The sequence below is a fragment of the Cryptosporidium hominis genome (genome assembly GCF_000006425.1).
Source record: "Cryptosporidium hominis TU502 chromosome 1 CHRO011078, whole genome shotgun sequence".
Classification (NCBI taxonomy): domain Eukaryota; phylum Apicomplexa; class Conoidasida; order Eucoccidiorida; family Cryptosporidiidae; genus Cryptosporidium; species Cryptosporidium hominis.
The window spans coordinates 17,296-38,597 of NW_667444.1; the positions used below are offsets into that span (position 1 = coordinate 17,296).

Sequence of the window (21,302 nt, forward strand, 5' to 3'; positions counted from 1 at the left end):
ATACCAGGCCGTTCTACTGAAAACGGGCCAGGAAATGTGATTGACAAAATAGAAAGTGAAAAAGCTCAGTTATTTTCATGCGGTAAGTAAAATTTTTATACAAATATTTTCATTTGATTCAATCAAGTAAAATCAATAATAGATGCATATTGGGACTGCACAGATATAAAATTTACAACTGATGCAGTTTTTTCAGTAACTAAATTGTCATGCGACTTCATGGATAAGATAGTAAGTACGATATTTATTAATCTCAGTTTTATTACGTTTTAATTAAGATGTTATGCGCAATTAAATTGACTAACTCAAAGAATATTGATCAGTCCTTTACATTTGATAGCATATTATCCGTGTTGGAGAATGATGATCGGAAACATAAAAGAGCGCAAGATGTTATAAGGTCATATAGAAGACATAATGAATTACTATTTGCATTCGAGGACAGAGAATATATAAAATCCTCAAATCGCGACGCAATAGGAACTAAGTGAGATGATTTATTATTTTCTTAGTATATATTTATCAAACGTCTTTAATTATATCTATTATTACATTTTCTTTGTACATTTAACCGGTTTTGCATAGACGTAAAAAACTCACATCAGAATAACTTGAAATAGAAAAATAAATTCTTTAAATGTAACTTTCTATTTTTAAAAAATATTTTTTTATAATGAGTAACCTCGAAAAATTAGTTATTTGTGGGGTGAGAAGCTTTTCACCTGACCGTAGGGAGGGCATTGCTTTTGAAAGTCCAATTACATTAATTGTAGGCCAAAATGGATCGGGTAAAACAACAATAATAGAATGCTTAAAAGCATCTATATCTGGTGAGCTTCCTCCTAGTTCTAAGAGTGGGCAGTATTTCATTCACGATCCTAAATTGAATGGATCTGCTGAGGTCAGGGCTCAAATAAGATTAATTTTTAGAGAGTATCAAAATAAAAAAAAGATTCAAATAGTTAGATCATTTCAGCTATCCCATATTAAGACTAGGAAGGCTGATTTAAAATCTACTGGGGATTTAAAGCCTCAATTTAGAGTTTTAGAAAGTGTTTTACAGACTAAAGATGAAGAATCTGGGCAAGTGACCAGTATAAGTCATAAATGTGCAGATATAAATGCTCAAGTTCCTATTTTATTTGGGGTTTCTAATTCGATAATTGAAAATGTACTGTTTTGTCATCAAGAGGATTCAAACTGGCCATTACAAGATATGGCTAAAGTTAAAAAAAAATTTGATGAATTATTTGGATCCACAAGATATAGCAAAGCCTTGGAATTAATTACAAAGTTGAAGGGTGAATATAATAAGAAAATTAAGGAGAAAGCTTTATTTAACGAGAACTTAAAACAGAAAATCGACTTTTTGAAAGGAATAATAAATAAAAAAAATCAATGTTTACTTAGAAAAGCTGAGATAAATAAGGAAATGCAAGTTTTAGCCACTAAATTAGATTCACATTTGGAGATGAAGCAAGAATTGATGAAAAATGTAGATATGTTAGATAAGCTTCAGTCTGAGCTTATTTTTGAAATGACATTATTTGATACACACGTAAAGGAGATAAAAGAAATGGAAAACGTTTTATTAAAATCAAATTATAATCAATTAGAAGATGAATTAGAAATTAATTCACTCTTGCATAATGAATTCGAAGAAATTCAAAATCTGAATTCTAAACTTGAAAACTTGCAAAACCAAACAAATCATATCAAAAATAATCTAGAAAATTTTAAAGTAAACAGCTCAGTAGATGAGTTTACTCAACGAAAAAATGAGGTGCTTAGAAAAATTGCTGAAATAAAAAAATTAACAGACTTGAAAGAAATATTATTGTTTTTAGAAAATTCTTTGGTTGCTTTAAATGAACAGCTAACTAATTATAAGGGTTTGAATTGGGAATCGGTACAAAAAGCCATTTCTACACTAGAAGTTAACAAGACTGAAATAGATTCTTCATTAGTTAATTTAAAAGCAGAATTAAACTTCAAGATAGAAGAAAAGAAAAAATTATTCGACTCTATTAATAATAAAAGAGAAGAGCAAATGAAATTGCAAAAAGATTTTGATAAGATTTGTGAGAAAATTAAAGAGAAAATGCACATAGATAATGAGCTAAATTGTCTAAAATCAAAGATCCAGGAAAATACGGATGTTAATACTAATGAAAAGTTGTTCAGTGTGAATTATTTGAATAACGCATATAATTGTACATATAATCTGGGAAAAATTAATGGCGAACTGACTATTTTAGAGCGTATAAAGAGTTCTAATATATTTAATAATACTCATTTTGAATATGATGAAAACACTGGAAGCTTTAGTGAGATGATTGAACGAAGGAAAACTGAGTATCAATTTAAAAAAATTGAAACTTTGAACATCTGGAAGGAACTAGAACAGATCGTAGGGAGATTTTGGCACTAAAGATATCACTTCAATGTTAGATTTCCAATGCAAATTACTATTGGAAAAACTTGAAAGTTTCCCATTAGATATGGAAAATCGGCGAATAGAATTAAAAAGCTCACTTAATCAAATTGAGATAGAGATATTAATAATTGACGAAAATATTCAACGCCTTGAATTTGAAATTCAAGAAATAACAAATAAAATCCAATTTGCCAACTTGGAAATTAAAAATCTGGAAATTGAGCACTGCAAAAGGAAAGATTTTTTGAAGAATTCTATTAAAGAGTTAGAACAAGATTTCGAATTTCTCTTTCAAAATAGGTAAGTTTTTCGCACTAATCAAAGAAAAAACAACGCTTTATAGAAAAATGTTTGATATATCTAATCAAGATATTTCAAATAAAACCCTTATTCAATCTCTTTTATCAATTCGAGAAGAAGAGGCTAATCTTAATACTAAGATCGTTAAATCAAATCAAATTATTGAGGAATTGAATAACGTGATAAAATTGATGAATAAACGGAAACAACTTGAATCATCTAAAAAAAATATTAATATACTTAATAATAATATTTATTCACTACTAGGAATAAGTAAGCTAGAGTGTTTGACAGAAACTGACTTTGGCCATAATAAAAGTTTTATTCAAGAATTATACCTTAAAAAAAAAAATGAATTGGATGTTCTTCAAATAGCAATCGAGAAAATACGATGTGAAATATCAAAACTGACAGGCGAATATAAGGCCAATGAAAACTGGCTGGAAAAGTTCACATGCGATTCAAAAGGCTATTCTTCTATAGAGGAGTTGTCTGAAAAGTACCTAAGTGGAGTTTTTGAACAACAGACAATGAGTTTGTGTGTTAAAGATTTGGAGAAGTACCATAAATCTCTTCAGAAAGCACTAATGAAGTTTCACATAGATAAAATGACAGAAATTAATAGAACTATAAAGGAGTTATGGAACATTACTTATAAAGGTCATGATATTGACTATATCGCAATAAGGAGCGATGCAGAGGATAATGAAGAAAATTTCACTGTGGAAAAAAAATCATCGCGAACTCCTTCCGGAACTAAGTCATTTAATTATAGAGTAGTAATGATACAAAATGGTGTAGAACTTGACATGAAAGGTAAGATTTAAACAAAACGCGCAAATTTATTGGATAATTCTTTTTTTTAGGAAGATGCTCTGCCGGTCAAAGAGTGCTTGCGTGCATAATAATTAGACTTGCGCTAGCAGAGTCGTTCTGCGTTAACTGTGGAATTCTAGCACTTGATGAGCCTACGACAAACTTAGATAGGTTTAATATTAAGGGCTTAGCAGAGGCATTATCATATTTAATCAAATTCAGAAAGCAACAAAAAAATTTCCAGGTGAGTACAAAAAACAAGTTGAGAAATACGTTCATGCTTTTAGTTAATAATAATTACACATGATGAAAATTTTGTAAGAGTTATGGCCCAAGCACAGCAGTGTGATCACTTTTTTCATGTATCAAAAGATGAACAAGGATATTCAACAATTAGGCAAGTAGACTTTCATGGATATTAGACTAGAATTATTGTTAGACTTGGAAAAAAAATGTCTAGAGCGCGAATAATTTTACCCCAAATATTTAAATAAGATAAAAAGCTAATTATCGTATGATACATGAACAATCTATCTGATTATGCAAAATATATTTTAAATGGGGAGTTAGTTGCAATACCGACTGAAACTGTGTATGGGTTGGGCGGAAATGCCTACGACAGATCCTCTATATTAAAAATTTTCAAGATAAAAGGAAGGCCAATAAACAATCCTTTGATATGCCATGTACACAGCTTCAAGTTTGCAGAAGATAATGTTTTTGAGTTGTCTGAAAGGACAAGAGTCATATATAAAATTTTGACTGATAAGTTTTGGCCAGGTCCATTAACAGTAATTTCTAAGAAGAGACGTAATATTGTAGATGAAGTTTCAGTCTCAGGTAAAGTTGGAGTTAGATGCCCCAACAATCAATTGACGTTAGACCTGCTTAAGTTGTCATCCGTCCCTATTGCTGCCCCTTCAGCAAATCGGTCAGGCCATATAAGTCCCACTAGTCCCCTGCATGTATCAAAGGAATTTGATCAAAGTTATATGAATGAGGTAGGAATAAAAGTTTGGATTTTGGATGGAGGTGAATGCTGTAGCGTAGGAGTAGAATCAACTGTTTTAGAGTATTATGAAGATGGCAATTTTATTTCTATATTTAGATGCGGTAAAGTTACTAAAAATCAAATATGGGAAACTTTGATCGATAACTGTAGAAATAATGAATGGATCAAAGACATTAAAATATCGTATTTTGGTAGCAATAACTCATCACCTAATAGAAACTACTTATCTCTTCATGATACAGTCGCAATTAGTCCTGGAATGGATATTAAACACTACTCGCCAACTATTTGTACTAAATTAATATCATTTATTTCAGATACTCATAAATGTACAGGTATAGATGTTGATTTAAGAAACATAATATTGATTGATATTGGATCAAAGCTTTCATTTCTTAGGTATTATGTCCGTCATTATTTTTCTTTGTGTGACGATTACGATTTTTCGTCAGCATGCAAAAACTTATTTGCAACTTTACATCAAGCAGAGGATTTTGCTAATAGCCTCGATGATCTTTCTTCCGTCTATATTTTCATTACTGGATTTGAGACGGAAGATAATATTTCATTGGCTCTTTGGGATAGAGTTTATAGAGCTTCATGTGGAGAGTTGATTTATTGCAATTTGAACGAAATAAAGATTCAAGATAAATACATTAAAAGATTTTACAAAGTATAATACTAAAAGGTAATAGTTTATTAGTGGATATTAGCTTAGGATTATTTCTATGTGCGTAACATAATTGCCCACCCATACAATATATTTTATATAATTTTAATCGAGGTACTTGCAATCGTCTAATTTGTTACTTTTAAACTCTTTGTTTTGCCGTTACCGCCGATTTGAGTATAATATTCTAACAAAAAAATTTAGTTGGTATAATAAATAAGGATGAACCCATTTGATTTTCCTATTGTGATTGATACTGGCCAGTTTCAAACAAGAATAGGTAGTTCAATTAATAAGCTTCCTCAGATTATTATTGATACAATCTTATTTGAAAAAATAGAAGTAAAAGAAATAAAGTTTGATAAAAAAATTTTTTCAGATAAACTTGGAATTAACGAACATTGTATTGAAACGAAGTCACTAAGTTCATCAAATAATTGGAACCCGCAAAAAAAATCACTTCTTGTGAATGACTACCAGGATATTACACATCCTTTCAATTATCTTGATGGACTTGATTGGAATTTGTTAGAAACGTTTTGGACTGACATAATTTCAAGAGAAATGTGTTATGACACTACGATGTGTCCTGTTTTGCTATCTGAACCTCACAACGCACCATTTGACTTTCAGGATCATTCAATGGAGTTTTTTTTTGAATCGCTTTCTGTGCCTTCATTCAATTGCATTTCTCAAGAATTACTTTCGGTTGATGCAGTTCAAAGAGGGCTTCCAAATATTTTTCAAAAATCAAATAGCAAGGGCTCAGTTGGAATTATCGTGCATTTTGGTGACTCAAGTATTAGAATACTTCCTATTGCCTCTGGATATTTATTATCGGACTATATTGGAATTATTAATTTAGGAGGGTATTCAATAACAAATTCATTATTTGATAACTTTAAGACAAATTTTAAATCTTCTTCTCCAATTACACACAAAAATATTGACAGCATTAAATCGTATGGCATTTTTGATGGAATCATCACCAAAATGGCTATTCCATATATTTGTGATGAGATAATCTCGGTTGCTAGAAAGTGCCCAGTCGACTATTTACGACTTCTATTGAAAAATATAATATTTATTGGCGGATCGTCAATCAACTCTCTGCTTTCCACCTATTTCAAGAACTATTTTAAGGTACGTTTTAATTGAACCTTAACTTTTCTTATCACACTACATGTGAATATGGAATTTTGTTTTCAGATTTTGCTAGAAAGAAATAACATCAGTTTAGACGACATTCAAGTTATTAACTTATCTAATTCATCTAATATTGAGGAAAAGATATTGGGAAGATGTTCTACATGGCTTGGCGGTTCTTATTTTGCGAAAAATTCAGGTTTGGTAGGCCATTTCTTTAATAAAGAACAGGTATGAATATTTAAACTTGCAATATCCACATGCATTTTGACTATTTTTACACGATTTTCAATATACTGTAGTACGAAGAATATGGGTCCTGTGCAATACGTAGACTATTTGATCAGGGAGTTGTTAATACCGCCTGAAAAAGTTGATGTTTGCGAACTCTCTTTATTGCTTCTTTCTCTTCAGATAAATTTTCATATCCATGATTAATTTCCTATACTCCATTTTGTTTAGTTGTATTTTAAATGTTCGCCTACTTTTCTTTATTTTCATAGTTGTAAATGCAGCAAATAACAGTGATCAATGCATAAATATTCTCAATAGCTGGGATTTACGACAAGGAATGGAAAACAAATGCCCCAACTGGGTGGTTGATGTGTGTTGGATAATTTATGATGTAAAGGATGGAGAGGGATTCAATCTCCAAAGAAATGTATTTGACAGGATGGCACTAGTTGTCTCGAGTCTTAATGAAATCATGTATAAAAAAAACGAGAATAAATTTGCAGTTCTAATTCTGCCCCCATTTTGTAATATCGCCCATTGGACTTATAATTCCAAACGAAGATTACCTTGGTCAACGTTTTTTAGCATAAAACAAAATGGATTACCAACATTGGAATATGATATCTACAAGAGATTAACTGGTATAGTTAATATAGGTGCTGAAGTAGTCGGGTTAAACTTTGACTGGAACAACAAGTCACTTCAATCAAGTACTTCAATAGAATATTATAATAGCTTTAAAATATCAGAATCAAGACATTTGAATTCAAAGTGCTTCTTTAACAATTATGTTAGAAATGGGAATGTAGTTTATGGAGGGCGTTGTGAATTAGTAAAAATTAGAGGTCTTATTTGTCTTTCTTTTTTTAAGTTAATGAGATTTAAAGAAGTCTCAGAAGAAATATATAAAATATTAGAGTCAAACAGGAAAGAAGGAAAACTTCACAATTATTTAATCAAGCATACGGAAGGAATTCTCGTTCCATGGCCTTGGGAACTAAGCAAATATAGAGTTCTGGATGTAATTAGCTATAATAACAATATAAGAAGATATGCAAATTTATACATGTCTGCAAATACTTTTTTTGAAGAAAAAAAACCTTATATAAGTGTTCACTTAAGAAGAAATGATTTTGTATTTTTAAGAAATGATGATATACCAACATTTGATCAAGTTATTGATAGATTATTACAGCTTTCAAAGGATCTTAAAACAAAACGTGTTGTAATATCCACAGACAGCAATGAATATGAAAAAAATGAATTATTGGATATTTTTTTGAAACACAATCTTGATTTACATATTATTAATATTAAGGATCATCTTGATGATGGAATCATTTCAGCAGTAAGTCAAGTAATACTTCTGAACGGTGAATATTTTATTGGAACAAAAGAATCACGATTTAGTTTTTCAGTTATTTGGGACTGTATTTTATCAGTAATGAACGATTTTAAAAATGATATTTCAAGGAATTTCAATAAATGTAATGAGGTATTTTGCGGAAAAGCTAATGAGAAGAGCTCAATATGTAGGGAACACCCAGACAGACTTCCAAAATTTAATATTGATGTCGCTTAACTAACTATTCTAAACAAACAGACTCGCTAAACCATCATTCTTTTAGACCTCAAATAACTTAAGCCAAATATAGATGAAGTAAAGATACTCATTCCAACAATCCAAGAGAATCGGCTGTTAAAATTATTAAATATTAAATATTTAATGTTATTTAATAAATTCTTGACCTTCGAATCTTTAGTATTTTTATATTGAATATTATTTTCTGGTTCTGGCAAAATTTTAAGAGCATTATTATAAATATCAACATTAATGGTGCTAGCATAATTCTCAATCGTCATTTCTTTATATTCAGCCATACCGGGTATAATATTATTGCAATTATGCCCTTTAAACTGATTGCTGCACTCTAAAGATCTAATATATTTTAGTGTTTTAAATAAATCAGTTTCTAAATTGTAATCCAAAAAATAAACATCAAATTCACTATTAATATTTGATGAAGCATCAATATTTTTTACCATGTATGTATCCTGAAGGAAGTATCCATTATTGGCGTAATATTCGCGTACCCCAACACCAGAAATAACCACAATTCGAGAAAAGCCGTGAATTAAAGCCAAGTACTCTGCTGCTCTCAACAGAGTTTTACCAAATCCTCTATGTTGCACTGCAGAATCCGCTTCTTTCTCATTATTGTAATGCGGAACAACTGTTCCATAAATGTGTAGCTCTCTAATTAATGCTGAATCTTTCAAAACTGGAAACTTTTCTAAAATTTCCTCACTGTCTTCAATGAATTCTTCCATGTTGTACTCGCTATGTATATCAGATTCATTTTTACTTCCTGAACTTGACTGGTTTTGAGCTACTACTTCTTCATCTTTGAATCTAACTCTTAAACGAATAAATCCGTAAAGATCCAGTTCATCCTTCGATTCAACAGAAATAAAAAATTCAGCCCCCCCAAAGCTACTATATTTCCTTATTCTTAACACAATTTGAATGTCCCTATCCTTCGTATTTAAACCGTTTTCTTTATTTTTGGTGTGCTTCTTAGCTTTCTTATTTTTTTTATTTTTTAGTTTATTACCGTTTTCTTCCTTGTCATTAAAGCTTCCATTTGAATTTGCATTTAATTGATTTAGTTGTTTGTTGCTAATGTGCTTATCTTTGATCTCTCTGCATCTTAGGCATCTGCAATTTAAGTCTAAAGCTTTCATCTTATCATGAATCATTTGCCTTAAATTCGTACAGCTATTACCTGCAATAATGCTTTGGTTAGGTATATCCCTAATGACTCTATTGACTCTAATCCAAGGATGAAGACCAACTTTACAAGATAATAACAAATAGCAAAGTGTATCTGGAAAAATTTCTGCGTATGGAAGGTAGGCCTTATTTTCGTACCATTCTTCTATTTTAGAAAATGGTACAACTTCGCACGGGTAAAGCTTCCATTGATCACATTGAAGTTTTGGGTCGCTTAATACATTAGAAAGCATCAAATAGTCATTGACAACTCCCAAAGTTTGTGCGTTATCAAATCCTATATATGCCTGCAAGTTTTTAAGCAAAGTGATTCTTTTTGATAATATATGGCTTTCATCTGGAGCCAAATTAAATTCATTAGTACTTGTATGATCGTAAGGATTCGGTAAATCTGGCATTAAGTGAATATCGACTTTGTATCCAGTATCTTTAAGCAGTCTAATTGACTTTACAATTTGACGCATATAGCAGCCTCTGTTTATGAGTTTTAAGACCCAATAGTCAGTATGTTGAATTCCCAGCTGTACCCTAGTGCATCCAAATTCCCGTAACTGAAGTATTTCATCTAGAGTAATATAATCCGGCCTCGTTTCTAATGTTAAACCAATTATTCTGCATTCTGCAGTTTGATTTAACTCAACTTCTTCAGAAAGAGGTAGTTTTCCCCTATCTATATAGTCCCTGTTATCATAAATATTATTTTTATTTGTGAAAGTATTTGCAGCATAATAAATGTCACGAATAAAAGCGTTTTGATACTCTTTGGGATATCCACTCCAAGTCCCACCTAGTACTAATACTTCAATTTTATCTATAATATGTCCATTGTTTTTAAGTGTAATTGATCGATCTCTAAACTGCTTTATAGCATCAAACGAATTTTGATTAGCTCTCAGTACTGCTGGTTCTGTAGAAAGATAGCTTCTAGGTTGTCCAGGTTCATTTGGGCAATAGTGGCAATCATGTTTGCAAGAGAATGCACCGGGTGAAGTTAATATTGTGATAACTATTACCCCTGACTGACTTCTAACAGCCTTCTTTGAAAGCAAAGCTTTTTCTAAGTTACTTCCAACTTGAGGTTGATTATTTTTTGAACTATATTCCTGAAATAACATAGTAATGTTATCGCTTGAAAGCTCTATTCCTTTTTGAGAAACTAATTCTTCATATACTCTTATAATTTGGGCCTTGCTTGGTGCAACTTTATGACGCCTCCTAAGTATATTTATCACATGTTCATATTCCTCCTTTGTCTTTGGTGATAATAAAATTAAGTCATGTATGAAAGAACTCAATGATTTGACTTCAAGTTCTTCATCATTCCTTTGACGTTTCTCATAATTAGACCACTCTGCAGAGCTCTTATAATAGCTCTCCAAATGCCTCCTTCTATGCTCGTTCAACAAATCTTCTCTTCTTAACTGTTTAATTTCGCCTGCATTAACTGGAAAATCATCTCTAAATGCAGGTATTGAGCTATTCACTTCCTCAAAAGTTAGAGCTGAATTCGTATTTACACCCCCTTGAGATAAGCTATCATCCTGCGTTTTAATTTTTTGCATTATATGAGACAATTTAGCGATTATTTTCAAATCTCTAATTTCTTTTTAGACCCAATACATCAACTTTATTTAAAAAAACAAAAAGTTAGAAAAAATTAAATGAGAATAGTAAATGGCAGTAGTCTGAATAATTTAGCGATCTTAATAACTGAAAGTAATTTCCTTTATTCAAAAGTATGGAAAAATATTGCTTTTGACTAAATGTTAATCAAATTTGAATAAAGTTGACATTAAATTTTATCGGCGCTGAGAACTAACTAGTCAGGCGCTCTATTTTGAAATTTTTGTGTGGTAATTAATTTGAGGCAAGCGAACAAATTCAATATGAAACATACTAAAAGTTAGTTTTGAAGTAGCAAGATATTTTGTTAGAATAAGGTCGTGAAACTGAGTTGTTGTACAATATGTAAAAACAATACATTAAACTTCGTTGTTTTAAAATAAGTAATGCATAAAATAGCACTTTGACTGTCGTAGATAGATCCCGCCTATAGACAGAGATGTGAAGGATTAATACGAGTAAAGATAAAAGGGGGAAAAAAAATTAAATGAGGAAATAATTGATTAATTTGGTTCCGATAATAAAGAGTAAATTTTGTATTGGACAAACCTTGAATTTTTTTTCACAAGTGATGATAAGCCAATCACCATAGATTAGGAAATTAAGCAACTCATTTCAGTTATTAATTTATTTTGGTTATAACTTTGAATTTAATACTTTCCATTGGATATCTTTAAATAATAAAAATTGGAATTATGTGATATCTATTCAAGTTTGTATTTATAATAACAAACTTGCTTATCTAAATCAACGCATAGAAATAGTTTGATTTATTAACGTGAATATCTTTCATTTTATTATTAATTTCAAGTATATTTATTTTGTATTAATTCAAGATTTATAGTGGCAATATCATTACAAGCGCAAGTTTATGATTGAATTTATATGCTTTCACAAATAAATGTATTTACAGCAAGAATAACACAAAGCAAATACATATTCGTTAGTTTATACAATTAAATATTGTTTAATCACTTTGCAGAATTTATATATTATTACAATGTCTAATAAAAGTTCAGAAAGAAAGACTTTTGGAGGATACTATAATTCTCATAATAATAGAAGGAAAAAAAGAGATTTAGTAGTCAGTAATTGCTCAAACACAAACGGATCAAGTTCTACTGCATACAATAAATACTATAATAAGGCCAACAGGGATGATCCAGGAGCTTTGATTTTAAAGCTATTACATAATGGACGAAACATTGAAACAGCATCTGTAGTTCCGCAATCCAGCAGTTATATTAGACCGCAAAGCCGTACTAAGAATTGTGAAAGCGTGGAACCGAACTTCAAGATGCAAAGTGAAGAGCCAATAAATGTTAATTCAGAAAATCCAAATGCAACAAATGTTAATTTGTTTGCAACTCCGCCTCCTAACAGAAAAGGAAGATACAGTGTCGCTTCGTCGTATGGAACTAACAATCCAAAGTTTGTTAACTATTCTAATAGCGGTGGAAACAAATCGCTACAATCCAGCTCGTCTAATCCAACGAATTTTGCTTTACCTATGTATATGAGATCTCCTAATCCAGAAAGCATTCCAATGCCTTGTGGCTTTCCAATTGGATAAATGAAAGTAACTTTCTATGGTGGGTAGGTGATGAACTAAATTTTACTATAATAGTTATAGTATTGCAACCATTTTGATTTAGGTCCTAACGCTACTAAAATAATTTTTCATACTTTTTTCAAAAAAAGAATTCTGAAATAGAAGGCGCAATGTTTCATCACTATTTTCGTCGCGATTTAGCTGTGCGTTCTGTTTCTTTGCCGTTGCTTTTAGAGATGAGTGCGATCTCAATCCCAGCTCTTTCTCGTAACTCTGCTTGTTAAGGCTCCGACCCCATCAAATATAGCTAGTTGTGTTGGTTCGCGATGCGAAGTCGAATTTATTTAAATGGAATTAAATTTCCAAATAATATATGTTGTGCAACGGGGAATTTATTTAATATCTCTGCCACATACATTTTGATCATGCCAGAGTAAATTTTTTCCCAAGTGGGAACGGAAGTTAAACTATATAAAATGGGGGAGCATTCTGCAAAATATACGTTTGTCTTCATATTGAGAATATGTTGTATAGAATTAATATATAACGATTTTGCAGAGTAAATTTCCAATATAGAGCGATCAAGTATCTGATTTGTAAGCACAGGAAATAGTTCGTTTGAGTTAATTAACTGAGCAGATCCGAATAAAAATGGGAGAAATTGGTAATCATCTAGTCCCCAAACACCCCTTGATCCAGCAGGCTCCAGTAGATATATTGACTGAAGTCTTCTCATTAAAAGGATATATCTATAGAATACGACCAATATAAGATCAGGAAGATCATTCTTTTGGAAAGCCCCAAGCCTATGAATACACATAAGAAAAAGGATAAAATTAAGCTCATGTCCTGTCCCATAATCAACTCTGGATCTATTTCCAAATGATTCTACAAAATAACTCTTAACCTCTTGCAAATATTCGTCAGAATTTTCCTTTAGAATATCAGAAATATAAGATGTGCATGTTTGGTTCGTTTTGTCATACCAAGTTTGAAAAGCCTTATTTCCAAATCTCATCGGTTGTTTTATTGGAGGTATTTCATCAATATTAGAATCTAATTTCGATAACAATTTAAGAATGTTTATAATTGAGTTAAATCCGATATCAGATCGTTCTTTGCCCCTTTCTTCATATTCGTGTTGCTGCACTAATATTTTCCCTTTAATGCTCTCACTCAACAATTTAATAAAATCTATAATATCTGAATGAGTCTTCCCGCATATAAAGTAATTTAACTGCGTTAAATCAGTTATTTTAGCTATGCATTCGACTCTTTCAGTCAGACTCATAGGTAATTAGCTTTTCAAAAAAATAATTTGATTTGTAGTAAAATAATTTAAATGATTATTGTTGATTATTTTGGCGGTCCATGATCAATTAACTTGTTTGAAGTGTTTAATGGAAATTTGACATTGACAAATTTATACGAAGAAAAAAAACTTATAGCAGAGGATATAGAGCTATTTTAAGGTATTAGATAAAATTAATTCAGAAAAATATAAAGCTCGCATTGCTGTGCTTCAGTTTATTAAAACATGTCGGATGTGATCTTAAGCTCAGGAATAGGAAGCCAATCTTCTAGCATCATTCTGGATATTGGTACTCAATCTATTAGAGCAGGATATGGAGGTGACGATTTGCCAAGGAGTGTAGTTCCTACATGTATTGGAATTCCCAATAAGGAGGTTGATTTAATTGATTCGAATCGACTTTCCAATACCATTTTTCCTCTCAAACCATGGGAGAAGCGAGACTACATTGAAGTTTTACATCCATTACAATATAATATTCAAGAAAAAGCAATTGAATTTAATGAGGAATACTTAACAAAAATTATTCAAGAATTGTCTTTATCACAAAAATTTACAAATAGCACCTCTTCATTTTTAACTAAGCACAATTACATTTTTGAACCACTGGATGACAGGATGAATGGCCAAACACTTTTGATCCCTATTCACTCAACATCAAACCCCAATAATTCTATTAAACTTGCAGAAGTTGCATTTGAAAAACTTGAAGTTGCATCGTTATTTACATCAAGAAGGCCAGTACTTTCTTGTTTTGCTTGTGGTAGGACTTCAGGGATTGTAGTTGACATCGGTGCGTCAGTATCAAATGTTTCTTGTGTTCAAGATGGACACTGTATTCAAGGGAGTATTCAGGAGTATCCTGTTGCAGGAGACTTTTTGGATAATGAAATTTATAAAAAAATACACAAGGTAAACATTATTCCTGAATTTGGAATATTCAAAAATGAAGATAAAAATGGGCCAAGTGAATATCATGTACCCTTAACAAATGTTGATGAATCTTACTTAAATTGGGGGGTAATGCATGTAATTAGAGAAATTAAGCATTCTAGCCTTTTTTTCCCGAATCCTAATTCAAATAATGACAATGAGTTTCATCTCCCAGATGGTAACGTAATTGACACTACATCTATACGTAACACCATTCCAAATTTACTTTTTAAATCTGGAAATTCTAATCAAGGCTACCCAGGCATTGTACAAATGGTTATAAATTCAATAACTGAAACTTCAAATATCAATAAAGAAATTTCAAACATTACTTCATCTATTATTCTTGCAGGAGGAACAACATTAATTAATGGATTTGATGCCAAGTTGCACCAAGGAATTATCGATCAGAGACCTTCAATAATATTTAATAATTCTGTAAGTTTCCAGAAATCAAATTACAAAATTTATTCAGCATTTTAGACTGGTCCAGCTCCTAGAATTGTTGCATCTCCGCGCGCATCAGAAAGATTGGCATCTGCATGGATTGGAGCTTCAATTCTTTCTTCTTTGGGAACATTTCCCCAATTTACAGTTTCAAAGAGGGTAAGTATGTTTCGTATATGAACTTCTTATTTTAATTATTTTTGCAGGACTACCAAGAGTTTGGCCCGAATATTATTAATAGAAAATGCCCATAGTCCCAAATAATAGTATAAGTCATGCTTTTAATCTACTAGTTATCAATCTACTTACAATTATCATAGCTGCCTATCAAAATTTTACTTGAATTCGTTATAATCTAATAATTTTATTGCCCATAATGAGAAGGCGCCTACCCATTTTTTTCTCTTTCCCCCACATAAGAGCTTAAATGAAATAATTTTCATATCGAAGATTGGAAACTGTCGCCATTCAACTAATAAAATTTAAAGAGGTGATACTAGGCACTGGTTCAAATGTATTCCTTAACTAAAAATAGAGATCCTATACAAATTGAGGGGTTTTGTGGTCAACTCATTTCTGAGACAGAAAAAAAAAGCTATAACGGCAAAATTGAACATAACTTTAACCCTTATATGAATAACGGTGGTTCATGCGTAGCCGTAGCAGGGGATGATTTTGTTGTAATCGCCGCAGATACAAGACTCAGTAAAATGTATAGAATAGCCTCAAGATCAGTTTCTAAAACTTGTCAATTAACAAATAAGTGTATCTTAGCTTGTAGTGGAATGCTTGCAGATATAAATGCACTTAGGAAGACTTTATTAGTAAGTTTCTAAATATTATTAGATAACATCATAATCATTTAATTTCAGGCAAAAGTAAAACTATATGAGTTTGAACATAACAAAACGCCCTCTATTAATGCAATTGCTCAATTACTTTCTTGTATATTGTACTCGAAAAGATTCTTCCCATATTATTCATTTTGTCTACTTTCAGGGTTAGATGAACAGGGTAAAGGTGTTGTTTATGGCTATGATGCAGTGGGTAGTTTTGATCAACATAAATTTGTGGCACTTGGGTCTGGAGGATCGTTAATAACTTCAATCCTTGATAATCAAATATCGGGAAATAATCAGACCTCATTTGAGTCAATTGACAAAGTTGGAATCATTAATATCGTTAAAGATTCAATTACGAGTGCCAGTGAGAGAGACGTTCATACAGGTGACTCTGCAGAAGTTATTGTTATTGACTCTTCCGGAATAAGCATTTCATCATTAGGATTAAGAGAGGATTAATTTCAAATAATACGCTAGGTTATTACAAACTAATAAGTGCATAGGCAAACTTTAGTTATGACCCTAATAAATAGAATCTAAAGATAGCGATTTTTTTAATAAAATTTTGAATTGAATCTAGCTTTGTGTATCGATTTCCCGCAGAACAATTTGATAGTAGCTTTAATCACAATTCAAATTTTTTGTTCAAAATTTGAAATTATTTATTGGTGTCTTCTTCCGACTAACCAATAATTTATTAGTGAATAATAATCAAATTCCATAATATTTGTTTTTTGATGAACAAATATTGATTATATAGCGATGGAATCAATTACTAATGATATTTTTGATGGATTAAGTAATGAAATAACTGTTAAAAATGATAATTTCGGAGACTTTGGTGTGGAAATCGGCGAAAGAATTGAGTTTCCATTGCTCGTCATTGTAAAACATTTACAATACCAAAATGGTTTAAAACATAAGGATTTTGCACAATATACACGGTATTGTTCTCGAAAGCTTCATCGATTAAGATCTGGACTAAAAATGAAATGTGGAAGGAGTAAATTTCAAAAAAGTTATACTGAATGTAGTGACTACACAAACCATAAACACTTACTACTGTTAATTCTTTTAATCGAGAGAAATTTGAGTTCAGGGGCTGATCTAGGGTGTGGAACTACTAAAAATGTCAATACAAGACTAAATAAAGTAAACAATAGAGGAAGACTGCATGAAATACGCAAGCTTAGGAGAGGATGCAACTTGTCCAAACTCCTTGTAGAAGTTGCCAAGAATAGATGCACTCATAGAAGTATTGTTGAAGTTCAAGCCTACCAAAGTTATATTCTCGGTAATTATTATTTGAAATGTTCAAATTGGGAGAAAGGTGCAATTGAACTGAACAAGTCTTTGAAGCTCTACCAACAGCTTAAGCTAGATGTTTCAATATTTGAAAAATTTAATATTTTGCCCCATTATAATATTTCTAAACTATCTAAATCTGAATGTGTCCAAGCTTATGATGATCAAATCATGGAAATGGCACCACTAATTCGACTTTGTTTATATCATTGTAAGCGTCTTGATATTTCGGTTCATGTATGCGATAATACAGTTAATGTGCTAAAAAACAATGACTCGTTCAATAATTCAAATATGAAATTTTTTTACAATAATAAAGAATACAATGTTCCAATTTCAAATTTGGAAATATTACTAGTCGAATTACAGGAAAATTATAAAGCAGTTAAGGAGTATATTCCTTCTGGAGACACTGAGAAAATTCTAAAGCTTCCAGGTAATGTAGTAATTGAATTATTCTCTGAAACTTTAATGTCTTCAACCACTTTGAGAAATAAAATTCACGAGGAAATGACAAAAGCCAGCGCAAATAATGAAACTTCAGTAATAAATAGTTGTCAATCAAATGAATGGGTTGCGTTCGAATCTTACACTAAAGAATTTAATTCATTTGTTTCTATCGAGAGGGATTTAATATTTGTATTTCAGTTGATGGAATACTTCAATAATCCTGAATTTTACACGAAATTGACTTTTCTTAATGATGAACATTGGGTAAATATATCACATGAACTTCAGAATTCAACTGCAAAAAAAATCAATTCTTCAAGATATCCTGAAGAAGGAGTTCGTATCTGTGACATAGTTAATTACACTGTTTCTGAGATCTCTTCTAGCAACAAAGCCACTCATATTTCGGATTTAATAGATATTTTGGAAATTGTAAATAACAATTGCCGCAGCTTGTTTTTGTCACACTGCTTTGGACAAAAAGGGAAATTTCAAGAAGCATTTGTACTTTGCGACTTGGTGAAGTCACGTCTTGAAATTAAGGAAACGAATTTTAACAAAATCTATCTAGACAAAGATGGAATATTTCAAAGAATAATTACTCTAATTAAAGAAATCAATATTAATGTTAATGATATGGCAGACAAGTCATACAATATTTACCTTTCAAACGCCGCAACTTATGAAACTATACAAATCAAAGCGATGGATTTTAAAAATTTTAATGAAACCCTTAATGATGAAGCAATAAGTCCAAGAGTTCTTCCGATTCCAGTAAAACCAATCATGTTTGATATAGCTTCTGATTTTATTTTATCCCCAGATTTATCAAATAAAATTAAAAAAAATGGGTTAGTGAACAAAATTTTCTCGAAAGCTACTTCAAAATTTAGATTATTCAAATAACTTCAGCCCTATCATATCCACCCTATTACTTTATTTTATTGTGAGCTATTTATTGCACGCAGGAAATAGTACATATCCAATATCTTGTTGCACATACGATATTGATCCAAGAAAATACCTCATATTAAAATCTAATTGAACATCCACTACAAAACTTCTCACTACCCCGTTTATGCAATTTGAGCCCAATGTCTCGTTCAAAACTTTTTTTGCACCTTCAAAGTCCACATCACCTTTAATTAGCATTAAAAATTCGTTCTTTCCAGGAGGTAGCCAGGCACCTAATTTCGCTTCTGCTTCGCCATAACGTCCTAATATATGTTCTAATTGACGTAGATCTTTGTTTTCCGTGACTAGCGTCACCTTCTTTGCGATTAGTATTTTATCATTATCTGTAGGTAATTTCTTATTTAATGGGAAAATGAAGCCATTTGATAGGTCTTCATCCAATATAGAATGCGAAAAAATATTATTATTGCTCTTGTTAGGAGTACAAACGAATTTTGTTGAAACAGGAACAAAATTTATATTTCTAATTGAGAGCCTACCACTCAGCAAACTTTTATTATATACTGGCATCTTTAGAGTCGCAATAAATGTTCCGTCTGCTGAAATGGTCAATGAGTCTGTTTTTATGGGTAATCCGTAGATATTCCCTATAAAAATAGGAGGGGGTGCCATCTGTCCAATAGTTATTCCTCCTGAAAATAGAATCAGCAAAAAAACCAACAGTATTAATAATAAAAGTAATATATTGTATAGACCTATAGTGATCTTTGAATTTTTTTTCTTTTCTTTAAAAGAAATATCCAGAGACAGAATAGACCATGGCTCTTTGATTACTGCACAAACTACGTATGGAACAGCTTCATTAATGTCGATTTCATGGCTAAATATACATTTGTAAATCTTTTTAAAAAGCATAAATATTAATTAATTAAACCCGCTATAAATAAACCATAAATCCTGTGTGTTTCGAATTTATTCTTGATTCATTTGGATTTAGCAATATTAATTATAATTATTTTTCTATAATTCTCTAACTTTGGTTGGAAACCCGAATCTCTGTCTTAATGCCCTTATTCGTTCCGGCTTAGAATTGATCTTCGATGACTGAAACCGTAAAAATTATATCAAGCCACTATGGGTCAACTTACTTCTTGGCGAATTAACTTTACTGTCTCGCCCAGGTATCTTTTCACAAGTCCAATTGCCCAATCTTGCACTTCACTAGTTGTTTGTCTATCATCATCCTGCCTATGGACGTTTTCTCCCTGGAGCAATAATCGATCGGTATTGTCAATTATTCCTAAAATAATTCCGTTATAAATATTAGTTAAATGTATAATTTTTTTGCCTAAATATCTTACCGTAATCTTCATCTCTATATACGAAGTATTCTTTAACGCAATTATCAGCTTTTAATTTCATCTTTCTTTTTGGTTGAGAAGTAATTATATTGTTTTTTATTGATTTGTTATTATTTTCGCTTCTCAATCTTCTCCCATAAATGATTGGAGGTAGTATCAATTTTCGTTTTTTTATTCCAATATTCTTGCTTAAAAATGTAATACTTGAAGAAGTTTTTATAGTTGGAGAGTTTTGAGTTTTGTTCGCAAGATTACTAATTTTATTGCATCCTCTAAATTAAAATATAAAATAATAAATGCAAAGCTTTATACTTACATAATTGTAGGAGTAGGCGTTGAATTGCGCACAATTTCTTCTTCGAACAAATTCTTCGATAAAGTTTCATCAAAAATACAAACTTCTTGCATATTCTCAATATTTCTGTCAACTGTAACTTTTTGAAGTTCCGAATTATTAAATAACTCTGAGTTACTCAGCTGTTCAAACTCATTATTTTGCGTGGGAACCAATAGAATTCCTGAATTATTGCATTCATATTGGGATTCATAAAATTTATCTATCTCCTTTTTTTCGCATGTATATATTCCTAAATCTTCTGTCCTCTTTCTTTTTCCATATTTACTCAAGTTCATTTTTATTGAATCAACTAAATTATCAACTATTTTTATGTTCTAAATTCAATTGTTAATCAATACAGTCTTAATTATCCGTTTACGTACCTTTCTCCAGTCAAACCCTGTTTCTTTAATTATTTTCTTTATTTCTTTGCTATAAAGATCACACATTTATTATTGAATTACTATCTATTGCAATATATAACCTCAACACACTATTTTTTTAAATCCACCTATTAATTAAAAAAACTAATTATGCAATGCATGTTTATCCACTTGATAATATACCGGTAAACTATCACATGCATACATGCAGGAAAATAAATATTTCAATACGTGTGTAATCATTGAACAGCTATCTTTGAAATCATAATGTGACAATTGTTCAAATTCATTCAGTTTTAAGTAATTTTCAAATAAATAAATATTTCACAGATTTAAAAGTTGCTTTTTTTTGTCAATTGTGAACGTGTGTAAAATGTACAGTTTAATAACAAATAAAGAGGCGTCATGTCTATTCTTGATTTTTTTTTTAAAG

At 30.9% G+C, this 21,302-nt stretch overlaps 13 protein-coding genes across 13 annotated transcripts; 9 read left to right on the forward strand and 4 right to left on the reverse strand.

Moving 5' to 3' along the window:
* The first annotated feature begins 673 nt into the window (after positions 1–673).
* On the forward strand, positions 674–2,431 carry Chro.10270 (RAD50 DNA repair protein-related). The annotated part of the gene is made up of 1 exon (XM_663045.1): positions 674–2,431. One exon carries the CDS (start codon positions 674–676, stop codon positions 2,429–2,431), a length of 1,758 nt encoding a protein of 585 aa, XP_668137.1.
* A 353-nt stretch (positions 2,432–2,784) lies between these two features.
* On the forward strand, positions 2,785–3,564 carry Chro.10271 (RAD50). The annotated part of the gene is made up of 1 exon (XM_663046.1): positions 2,785–3,564. The coding sequence occupies one exon, from the start codon at positions 2,785–2,787 to the stop codon at positions 3,562–3,564; it is 780 nt and encodes a 259-aa protein (XP_668138.1).
* A 510-nt stretch (positions 3,565–4,074) lies between these two features.
* Chro.10272 (hypothetical protein) lies at positions 4,075–5,244 on the forward strand. Its single annotated transcript, XM_663047.1, has 1 exon — positions 4,075–5,244. The coding sequence occupies one exon, from the start codon at positions 4,075–4,077 to the stop codon at positions 5,242–5,244; it is 1,170 nt and encodes a 389-aa protein (XP_668139.1).
* A 213-nt stretch (positions 5,245–5,457) lies between these two features.
* Chro.10273 (hypothetical protein) lies at positions 5,458–6,393 on the forward strand. Its single annotated transcript, XM_663048.1, has 1 exon — positions 5,458–6,393. One exon carries the CDS (start codon positions 5,458–5,460, stop codon positions 6,391–6,393), a length of 936 nt encoding a protein of 311 aa, XP_668140.1.
* Positions 6,394–6,811: 418 nt separating this feature from the next.
* Chro.10274 (hypothetical protein) lies at positions 6,812–8,197 on the forward strand. Its single annotated transcript, XM_663049.1, has 1 exon — positions 6,812–8,197. The coding sequence occupies one exon, from the start codon at positions 6,812–6,814 to the stop codon at positions 8,195–8,197; it is 1,386 nt and encodes a 461-aa protein (XP_668141.1).
* A 26-nt stretch (positions 8,198–8,223) lies between these two features.
* Positions 8,224–10,971, reverse strand: Chro.10275 (hypothetical protein). The annotated part of the gene is made up of 1 exon (XM_663050.1): positions 8,224–10,971. The coding sequence occupies one exon, from the start codon at positions 10,969–10,971 to the stop codon at positions 8,224–8,226; it is 2,748 nt and encodes a 915-aa protein (XP_668142.1).
* A 1,061-nt stretch (positions 10,972–12,032) lies between these two features.
* Chro.10276 (hypothetical protein) lies at positions 12,033–12,605 on the forward strand. Its single annotated transcript, XM_663051.1, has 1 exon — positions 12,033–12,605. The coding sequence occupies one exon, from the start codon at positions 12,033–12,035 to the stop codon at positions 12,603–12,605; it is 573 nt and encodes a 190-aa protein (XP_668143.1).
* A 319-nt stretch (positions 12,606–12,924) lies between these two features.
* On the reverse strand, positions 12,925–13,875 carry Chro.10277 (phosphotyrosyl phosphatase activator protein-related). Its single annotated transcript, XM_663052.1, has 1 exon — positions 12,925–13,875. One exon carries the CDS (start codon positions 13,873–13,875, stop codon positions 12,925–12,927), a length of 951 nt encoding a protein of 316 aa, XP_668144.1.
* A 246-nt stretch (positions 13,876–14,121) lies between these two features.
* Positions 14,122–15,312, forward strand: Chro.10278 (hypothetical protein). The annotated part of the gene is made up of 1 exon (XM_663053.1): positions 14,122–15,312. The coding sequence occupies one exon, from the start codon at positions 14,122–14,124 to the stop codon at positions 15,310–15,312; it is 1,191 nt and encodes a 396-aa protein (XP_668145.1).
* Positions 15,313–15,788: 476 nt separating this feature from the next.
* Positions 15,789–16,112, forward strand: Chro.10279 (proteasome subunit beta type 1 (20S proteasome alpha subunit F) (20S proteasome subunit beta-6)). Its single annotated transcript, XM_663054.1, has 1 exon — positions 15,789–16,112. One exon carries the CDS (start codon positions 15,789–15,791, stop codon positions 16,110–16,112), a length of 324 nt encoding a protein of 107 aa, XP_668146.1.
* Positions 16,113–16,880: 768 nt separating this feature from the next.
* Positions 16,881–18,779, forward strand: Chro.10280 (signal recognition particle 68). The annotated part of the gene is made up of 1 exon (XM_663055.1): positions 16,881–18,779. The coding sequence occupies one exon, from the start codon at positions 16,881–16,883 to the stop codon at positions 18,777–18,779; it is 1,899 nt and encodes a 632-aa protein (XP_668147.1).
* Positions 18,780–18,824: 45 nt separating this feature from the next.
* Chro.10281 (hypothetical protein) lies at positions 18,825–19,703 on the reverse strand. Its single annotated transcript, XM_663056.1, has 1 exon — positions 18,825–19,703. The coding sequence occupies one exon, from the start codon at positions 19,701–19,703 to the stop codon at positions 18,825–18,827; it is 879 nt and encodes a 292-aa protein (XP_668148.1).
* Positions 19,704–20,461: 758 nt separating this feature from the next.
* Chro.10282 (hypothetical protein) lies at positions 20,462–20,782 on the reverse strand. The annotated part of the gene is made up of 1 exon (XM_663057.1): positions 20,462–20,782. The coding sequence occupies one exon, from the start codon at positions 20,780–20,782 to the stop codon at positions 20,462–20,464; it is 321 nt and encodes a 106-aa protein (XP_668149.1).
* Between the last annotated feature and the right edge of the window lie 520 nt (positions 20,783–21,302).